The sequence below is a fragment of the Empidonax traillii genome, unplaced genomic scaffold (genome assembly GCF_003031625.1).
Source record: "Empidonax traillii isolate 1590-97213 ecotype Southwest subspecies unplaced genomic scaffold, ASM303162v1 scaffold1669:size174073, whole genome shotgun sequence".
NCBI lineage: Eukaryota > Metazoa > Chordata > Aves > Passeriformes > Tyrannidae > Empidonax > Empidonax traillii.
The window spans coordinates 165,051-174,073 of NW_020956862.1; the positions used below are offsets into that span (position 1 = coordinate 165,051).

The 9,023-nt window shown below is 65.3% G+C and overlaps 1 protein-coding gene across 1 annotated transcript; it reads left to right on the plus strand.

The window, feature by feature from the left end:
• Window positions 1–301: 301 nt before the first annotated feature.
• LOC114070717 (alpha/beta hydrolase domain-containing protein 17A-like) lies at window positions 302–2,242 on the plus strand. The gene is made up of 3 exons (XM_027908269.1): window positions 302–366; window positions 415–594; window positions 1,368–2,242. The coding sequence occupies exons 1-3, from the start codon at window positions 302–304 to the stop codon at window positions 1,591–1,593; spliced, it is 471 nt and encodes a 156-aa protein (XP_027764070.1). The 3' UTR covers window positions 1,594–2,242.
• Window positions 2,243–9,023: the final 6,781 nt, after the last annotated feature.

Sequence of the window (9,023 nt, forward strand, 5' to 3'; positions counted from 1 at the left end):
GCCCTGGCTGGCAGCGTGACCCAGAGCTGGGGGCTGCCCCACAGAGCTGCCATCTGGGGTGTGTGAGCCCCTCACAGCTCACAGCCCCTGGGAAGGGAGAGCCTGGACACCCTCACAGCTCTCCTGGCAGCTCAGCCCTGGCAGCCTCCTCATCCTGGGGGTGCAGGGAACTGCCTTGGGCTCAGCCTGGGGGGCACAGACACCCCTGGGAGCCTTGGGGGGGCTGTGGCAGAGCAGGGCGACCCCTGAGCTGTGTCAGGCACAGGGTGGGCTTCTTGGGGTGTCCCATGCAGGGCTGGAAATGGGACCGGATGATCCCGATGGGCCCCTTCCAACTCCGGTCACAGCCCACGATCTCCTGGCACTGTGACTCAGGTGTGAGCGGGTGCTGACCTGCCCTGTGCCCCCTCCCAGGTACGGGATCAGCCCGGAGAACATCATCCTGTACGGGCAGAGCATCGGCACCGTGCCCACGGTGGACTTGGCCTCTCGCTACGAGTGCGCGGCCATCGTGCTGCACTCGCCGCTCACCTCCGGCATGCGCGTCGCCTTCCCCGACACCAAGAAGACCTACTGGTTCGATGCCTTCCCCAAGTGAGTGCCCTGGGCAGAGGGGCAGGCGGGGCTGGCTCTGTCCTGGACACCAGCCCTGACCACACCCTTTCCTGTGATGGGCTTAAACTCCCTCTTTGGGACCCTTGAGGGGTCACATAACCCTCCCCGGGGTCACTGTCACTCCCACTGAGAGCTGTGCTTTGTGTGCACCCCAGTCCCCTCTGGCATCACCTCCCGGCCACCCTGTCCCAGTGTCGTTGCCCACCAGTGTTGGGGCTGTTCCACTGGCCCTTTGTTGGGTGTTACAGCTCCTGGGGCCCCTCTGTCCCCCAGGGGTGATTCCTCCGGGGTTTTCCCGCTCTGTGGGCGGCAGGAGCAGTGCCGAGGGACGAGCTCTGCCTTGTCCTCTCCCTTGCAGCCAGGCCAGGGGACGTCCCCGAGGCGGAAGCTGTGCCTGGGCAGCCACCAGCCCACGCTCCGTGTCCCGATGGCCTCGTGTGGCCTTTGTGGCCGAGCTGGGAACAGCAGGGCTGATCTCGGCAGGGGAGGGATGTCCTGCAGCAGTGCTGAGGTTCCCCCGGGGATGTTGTCACTGCTGGCTGCTCCTCATCTGTCACACCAGGGCAGATCTTGTCCTGGGGCTTGTCCTTGGCAGAATTTCCGTGTCCCTCCCTGTCCCTGCGATCAAAGAGCATTTCCTGGTCCCTCTCCCACGGGATGTGCGTGAGGAGGGGGTGAGAGAGGATTGGAAGTGTCAGTCCCCGCACTCACCCCCCCCCCTCCCCTCTCTCCCCCACCCACCCTCTTGGCAGCATCGAGAAGATCTCCAAGATCACCTCTCCCGTCCTCATCATCCACGGCACGGAGGACGAGGTCATCGACTTCTCCCACGGGCTGGCGCTGTTCGAGCGCTGCCCCAAGGCCGTGGAGCCGCTCTGGGTGGACGGGGCCGGGCACAACGACATCGAACTCTACAGCCAGTACCTCGAGCGCCTTCGGAAATTCATCTCCCAGGAGCTGCCCAGCCAGCGCAACTAGGGCGGGGCGGGGGGCTCTGCTGGTCCCCCCCGTGTCCCTCCCCAGCCCCAGGCGCAGTGACTTTGTTCGGGCTCGGCGGCAAGGATGGCGTTTCCTCTGGGACACAAGCACAGCTCTCCCGGTGCCAGCCCTGGCGCTGCTGGCACCTCTGGCACGGCTGGGCAGACGCGGCAGCTCCCTCCTCCTCCCCTTCCCAGAGACACGAGAGCCCCCCCTCCGACGGCGGATCCTTGGCTTCGGACACGTCCCCGTCCCCTCTCCCAGGACAGCGAACCCCGAGCCCCTCCCGGCCGCTCTGCTGCTCTGACATAGCAATAATGCGAGCTGGAGAGGGGCTGGGTGGCACAGCCCCCTCGCCGCTGGCCCAGGGGGCGGGACAGAGGAGGTTCCCACAGTGGCAGTTCCCACTCCACGGAGCTTTCCCGGGACCAGCGCTGGCGGTGCCCGGAGTTCACCCCACGGCCGGGGCAGAGCCGTGTCCCCGCGGGGACGATGGGGATGCACGGAGGAGGTGCCCTCCTGCCCCACACCTCCTCCAGTGTGGCCCTGCTCAGCCTTCCCAGAGCACTCCCAGTGTTCTGGTCACCCCTGGCAAAGCTCCTCGGGGAGCGGGGCGAGGGGCCCGGGCACTGAATAAAGAGCAGAGGTTTAACGTTTGATCTGAGTGTGCCCTTGCCCGGGGTACCCCTGGGGGGCCCTTCCCGGGACCCAGCACCTCCCCTGGAGTGACCTGGGCTGGATCCCCAACCCTTGTCACCCTGCTCTGGGTTCTGGGAGGCCCCAAGGTGTCAATGGGGGGAAGGTGCCCTTGGCCCCCCCCAGGATGGGGCTGCAAGGGTCTCCATAGGGACAATGAGTACCCCTTCCCCTGCCAGCCCCTGTCCCTGTCATTAGGGGATCCCATGGCATCCCAGGGGCAGAGGGAGGATGGTCTCAGCCTCCTGAGAGCTGTGGCATGGGAGACTCTGGTGTGCCACGGGGCCAGGGGGACATCCCCTTGGCTGGCCATGTGCCAGGGCCAGCACAGCGAGGGACACGGGGGGGTCCTGAGGGACACAGGGGTGTCCTGGGGGCAGCAAACCTAAATTTTGACCTCGGTGATCCCTGGCACATGCTGGCCATGGAGGTGTGGGGTGTCCCACGGTGCCCTCCTGCCAGCTGATGGGAGCTTTGCCCCACGCAAGGGCAGAGGCTCAGGTTTGTGCTTTTGGGGTGAACTCCCCTCAGGTTCAAAGTGTCCGTGGGGAATCCCTGGCCCCAGCCCAAACAGCAAAGCTGCTCTGCCCCTTCTCCTGCCCGCGAGGACCCTCGCTGGGCTCCCCAGTGCCAGTTCCCCCCTCCCTGTCCCCCTGGTGTCCCCTCCTCCCCGGCGCGAGGCCGAGGGGCCCGGCCGGCTCATGTGAGGAGGGATAATCTCCTTAGGGAATGCGGGGCCGGCCGGGGGGGCATCGCTGCACCCCCCTCTTGCACTCCTGGCACTCCAAAGCCCCCATTGTTTGGGACTGGGAGCCGGGGGGAGCCCGGGCAGGGGGGCACAGGACCCCTCGCTCCTCACACACCCCTCCCCTCCCCCAGGACCACCACGGGGTGCTCCGGAGGAGGAGGAGGGGAGACCCTTCCTCAGCGCTGGGGCTCTGCAAGAGGATGTGGATGTTTTGGGCTGCCTCTTTTCCCGGGGGGATTTGGGGATCCGGGAGCTGGGATGCCTGACCTCTCCCCCAGCATCCCCCCCAGCCATCCCCTCCCTTCCCCGTCCCATCGGGGTGGTTTGGGAGCTCTGGGCTCACACGTGCTGGAAGCCAAAGCTTGGTCGGGGCTCCCTAATCCCGGCACAGAGCCCTTCTGTTCGCACCCGGGGCATTTTTATCCTCTTACTGCTGCCGCTTTCCTGTCGAGCCGCGGACGCTCCGGCCGGCTCAGCATCGGCGGTGGGACGGCCCGGGGCCGCTGGAGGGGGGGAGGGAAGGGAGCCCCGAGCTCGTGTTTGCTGCCTCTCGGTTTAAAACAAAGGCAAAAGGTCAGGAGCGTTCAGGCCGGGTCCCAAAATTCGGAGCCAGCTCGGGGGTGTGTGGGATCCCAAAGGGGAGGTGGACATCGCTGGGGGTGAACTCCATGGTGGGGAGCCGGGGATGGGATCAGGGATGGGGGCTTTTTGGGTCTGGATCCGTCACTGCTCCCGGTCCAGGAGGGCTCAGGCTCCGTCCTTGCCTGGCCCTGAGCAGCTGGAGCGAGGACGGGGAGAGGGGCACTCACCCCTCCCAGAGCTGCAGGGACCCCAAACGGGGGGAGCTGGGGGTCCTGGTGCAGCAGCCCCCAAGGTGGGGCCAAACTGGGCCACAATCCACTGGGATGGCATTTCTATCCCCACCAGGATAGAACTCCTGTCCTCACTGGGATGGCACTTCTGACCCCTCTGGGATGGCATTTCTGTCCCCTCTGCTGGTGCTGTGGTTGGGGGGCAGGAAGGGGGCTGAGTTGGGTCAGGGTTGGATGGGGTTGGTGCCTGGAGGGGACTCTGCAGGGTCCTTTCCTTGGAGGGTCAGGGCAGAGCCAGGCCTCGAGTGTCCCCACAGTCCTTCCTTAGCAGGGCAGGGCCAGGGCAGGTGTCACCTGGGGCGGTTTGAAGCCCCCCAAGGGGGGCCCAGGGGCCCAGGCCAGGTGTGGGGGACGGTGGGTGACCGGCCAAGAGGGGTTTAAGTCTCTTTTGGGGCATAAATGAGGCTTTTGATGGCCGGGGCCTGCGTGTCATGAGACCCCGTTCAGAGGCCGAGCTCAGTCATGGGATCCAGGAAACTGAATTAAAGCGTCTTAAGGAGCTTTTTTCCGAGCTCTGCTCTGGTTTTCCACGTGCTTGTCATATGAACAAAGACGGTATAAAAGGGCAGAGGGGAAGGATCCCGTCGGTGGTCGGGCTGGGAGAGGGGAGGGCGCCAGAAGGGTGCCAGGGGGAGGGGGAGGTGGAGGGAAGGGGATAGGAGAGGACAAGGAGAGGGGAGCCCCTGGCTCTGCCCTGCCTGGGCAGGGAGGCAGAGGGCTGGGGACAGCAGGGACAGCGGGGACAGGGATGGTGGCAGAGCCAGGGGAGCAGAATCTGTGTCCCCTCTCCTCGAGCAGCACAGAGACCCCGACAGCGGCAGCACCTCCCTGGTGAGACACTGAGGGGGCATCGCGGCACGGGGAGGGGGCACGGGGGGCAGGGAGCACCCAGCACCCTGGGGGGACACCCAGCACCCCGAGGGGACACCCACTGCCCTGGGGGGACACCCAGAACCCTGGAGGGACACCCACAGCCCTGGGGGGACACCCACCACTCTGGGGGGACACCCAACCCTGCACTTCTGGCTGGGAGGGGTCAGGGGTGGGGGCAGAGTGGCCCTGGGGGTCCCTGGGCTGGGTTGGGTCCCAGGAAGGGAGCCTGAGACTGAGAGGGCACCCATAGGATGGACCCCCCAGCTCTGTGCTGTGCACCCACACATGTGTGCACAGACCCCCCCAACATGTGTGCACACACGTGTGTGAGCCTGCAGGCACACACACACACACACACACACACACACACACACAAACCCCACAGTCACTGCCGGGCTGTGGCCCCACTGGCACCTCACTTACCCCCTCCAGGGGCTAGAGGGTCCCCAGGGCTGGTGGGTCCCACCGGGGAGACCTGTGGATGGGTTTTCAGCTCCTGGAGATGTGGGGCAGGCTGGGGATTCCCCGGCTCCCCTTGGATCCCCCAATTCCCTGGGATCCCCCCACTCCCCTGGGATCCCCCAGTTCCTCGGGATCCTGCAGATCCCTGCAATCCCACAGCTCCCTGGGATCCCACATTCCCCTGGGATCCCCCAGTTCCTCAGGATCCTGCAGCTCTCCGGGCTCTTCTGTCCTGCCTTCCCCTCACGTGTCTCCTCCACCCACAGGAGCCCCTCGGAGTGTGGGGCCACAGCCCCCTGCCCCCTGTGAGCTTCCCTTTGTCATCCTATGCCTGAGCGATGCCTGGAGGCTGGGACGGCCAAGGGAGGCCCACGGGCTGCCACAGCCCCGCGGTGATGGAGCCTGGACCAGCACGCTGGGACCCCCCCCCCGAGGGGATGGGACACGAGTCCTGAGGGGCTGGGAGCGCCCCGAGGGGCTGCAGCGTCCCCTTGGGACACCAGGAGCACCCTGGGGGGCTGGGAACATCAGGAAAGCATCCCTGTGGGGTGCCAGCAACACCCTGGGGGGCTGGAGTGTCCTCCTGAGGAACCGGGACATTCGCGGGGGCTGGGGCTGGGCAGGGGGGCAGCAGCCGTGGGTGGGATCGTGGGGTGTCCCCTGGCTGGGGAGGAGTCTCCCACACGGGCCAGGGTGGGTTCCACGTTGGGTGGCACCAGGACGGGGTTCCAGGAGTGGCGGTGTCACCACCCCAGCCAGTCCCCACCCCCGTGCCAGGACACGACCCCGTGTGAGGATGCTGTGGCAGCTCCGGGGGTGCCCCCTGTTCCCCCACCTCCCTGCTTCCTTCTCCAGCTGGAACCTCGTGTGGGGGCCACGCTGGGACGATGGAAAACTGCCCGTGTGGATGCAGGGAAAAATCTGAGACTTGCCCCCCAACACAGCGAGCAGAACCCCCGGGGGGCTCGGGTGTGGAGCTGCAGAGTGAGGAGCAGGGGCGGGGGCTGCGGGGGAGGCTCCGGTCACGGCAGCATCTCCGGCTGGGTTCCATTTCATTTTAGTCTCTTTTCCCCCAAAAAACACTCGCCCCGGCTCACCTGGCTGTGGGTTTGGGGCGGGGTCGGCTGTGGGGGGAGCAGGAGGGGGGGGATGAAGTTCTGGGGAGAGCCAGGGGTGGGTCCTGCTCCAGCAGGAGCATCCCCGGAGCCACATTGCTGGGTTGGATCCTGGGGGTGTGTGGGGGTGCCCAGCACGGCCTGGGGCCACCCCAGCCCCGGGAGGGCGTCCCTGCTGTCACCCAGCAGCAGCGACAGTGTGATGTCACCCCGGCACTGGGGACAGGCCCCCTTTGTCACCCGGCAGCTCCTGCAGGGGTGGCCCGGCGGTGCCATCCCCCTGCCTGGCTCTCCCGGGCAGGGAAGGGACAAACCTGTGTCCCCCACCCTGTCCCACAGGGTGACCCAGGGGTGCTGAGACAGCCCTGCCTCGTGTGCCACGCTCGGTCCCCTCCCGAAATTGGGGATGTGAACCCAGGAGGGGCGGCCTGGGGGGGAACCCTCACCTCTCTGAGAGGGCTCAGGAGCTTTGGGGGGCTGAGCTCAGCTTTGGGGACCACCTGGACGGCTGGGGAGGCTGCAGTGGGTTGGGGGGGATTCCTGTGGGATGGGAGGGTGGGTTTGGATCCAGCAGGAGGGTGAATTTGGGGGTCCCTGCTCTCAGAGGAGCTGCCTTGGGGCTCAGAGGGGCCTTTCCCAGCGCTGCTGACTGGGAGCTGAGTGGGAATCCCAGTCAACCCAGCTGCCCCTTCCCGGGTGGGGAGGCAAAAGCAGAACCAAGATCGCCCTGGATCAGTTTTGGGAAGGTTTTCCATGTTGGTCCTCCAATTTAATTTTATTATTTATTTAATTTTATTATTTATTTCACTTCATTTTTGCCGGTTGGTGACTCGAGGAGGCACGGGGTGAGGATTGAAAGGGAGGGGAACGCCCCGTGTGTCCCTGTGTGTCTGTGTCTTTCTGAAGTCCTTTCTATTAAAGCTGAAATTCTATAAAATAGATTTATCTGGACTCTGCTGGGACACCATGGGCAGGGAGGAGGCAGCAGCACGTGCCAAGTTTGGGAAATAAAGCGTTTGGGTTTTTTTCCCCCAGAAGACTACTGTGAAATATGACTTCTGCCACCATTCACTTGTACTTCCCTCTCTCCTGGCACTGCCCTGGAGCTTCCCACCTCTCCCTGCCCAAGCCAGGAGCCTCTCCTGGGCCATCCCTTCCCTCTGGGCTGGGCTGTCTGGCTCCACCCCATGGGTATTCTCCTCGGAGGGCTCGGTCCTTGCTGCAAACCCAAAACCTGCTGAAGGTGGAGACCCCAAGGCAGGGGCAGCACCAGGCGATTCCCAGGATTTGCAGATGCCCCTCACGTGGGTGATTCCCTCCAGGATCGGCTCCGAGTCCCTGCTCAGCTCAGACAAACCTCTGTCACCACCCCAGGGGTAAATTGGGGAGTGATGACACCCGGGGGGGAAGGGGGGACGGGCTGGGCCCTCATGGGGGGTGTGGAGCCAGTTCTGGGCGAGGCCTCAGGTTAGTTGTTTGGGCTCAGGGCCACCTGCCCACACCTGTCCCATGTCCTGGAGGCTGGGGGGGCTGTGCTGGGGCTGTGGTCCATGTTTGGGGTGCTGGTCCATCCTGGTCTGTGCTGGGGTGGTGGCCCAGGGTGTGGTCCATGCTGGGGACACTGGGACAGGCTGGGGGGGGTTGTCCCTGCTGGGCCGTGCTGAGCCGGAGAGCCACGGAATGAGGAACCCAGGATGTCCCTCAGCCTGCAGCTGGAGGGCTCTGGGCGTGCTCAGGTGGGTGCTCAGCAGCAGGACGGGGCTGCTCTGCCATCCCCTGTGTCTGCCGCAGCTCCTCAGGCCAGGAAGAGGGTCCAGGGATGTGCCAAACCCGGCTGAGCTTGGATTAGAGATCCACAGAGCATCCTGAGCTGGGAGGGACCCACAGGGATCCTCCAGCCCAACCCCTGGCCCTGCCCAGGACACTCCAACAATCCCCCCCTGTCCCTCAGAGCGTTGTCCAAACGCTCCTGGAGCTCTGGCAGCCTTGGGGCCGTGCCCACTGCCCTGGGGAGCCTGGGCAGTGCCAACCACCCTCTGGGGGATCCTCACGCTCACACCATCCCAGGGGCTCTTTCTGGCAGCAGGCACAGCTGAGGATCCAGACTCAGATCCCTGAGCCACAGACAGGATCCAGAGCTCAGGCTGGGGGGACAAACCCAAGGCTTTCTCCACACCTGACCCGAGCCCAGCAGCTGCAGCAGCTCAGGGTGGGAATCACACAGAGCTGCAGAGCTCTGTCCCTGCACCACACACACCCAGCCAGGCACCTTCCAGCCCCGGCATCCAACCTGCAAAGCCTTGGCCATCCCAACAGAACATCCACACAGCGACAAAACCGCCCCACGAGCTTTGCACCGCTCAGGAAAGTGCCGGGCAGCTCAGGAACCCCCCTGGGAGTGAAGCACTGCGGGAGGGGCTGAAAGCCTGGCTCTTCCCAGCTCACACAACACAAGGATCGGGATCCCAGGGAAGGGCTGGAGCTGTGCCAGGGGGGTTGGGATGGATCTCAGGGAAAGGTTCTTCCCCCAGAGGGTGGTGGGCACTGCCCAGGCTCCCCAGGGCAGTGGGCACGGCCCCAAGGCTGCCAGAGCTCCAGGAGCGTTTGGACAACGCTCTGAGGGACAGGGGGGGATTGTTGGGGTGTGCTGGGCAGGGCCAGGGG

What these genes read in the sequence shown, in the direction of transcription:
- LOC114070717 (XM_027908269.1), top strand. Translation starts at nt 302, where the DNA reads ATGGGACCGGATGATCCCGATGGGCCCCTTCCAACTCCGGTCACAGCC. An exon ending in GCCCACGATCTCCTGGCACT is followed by an intron (nt 367 to 414) that starts GTGACTCAGGTG and finishes GCCCCCTCCCAG; the next exon opens with GTACGGGATCAGCCCGGAGA. An exon ending in TGGTTCGATGCCTTCCCCAA is followed by an intron (nt 595 to 1,367) that starts GTGAGTGCCCTG and finishes CCCTCTTGGCAG; the next exon opens with CATCGAGAAGATCTCCAAGA.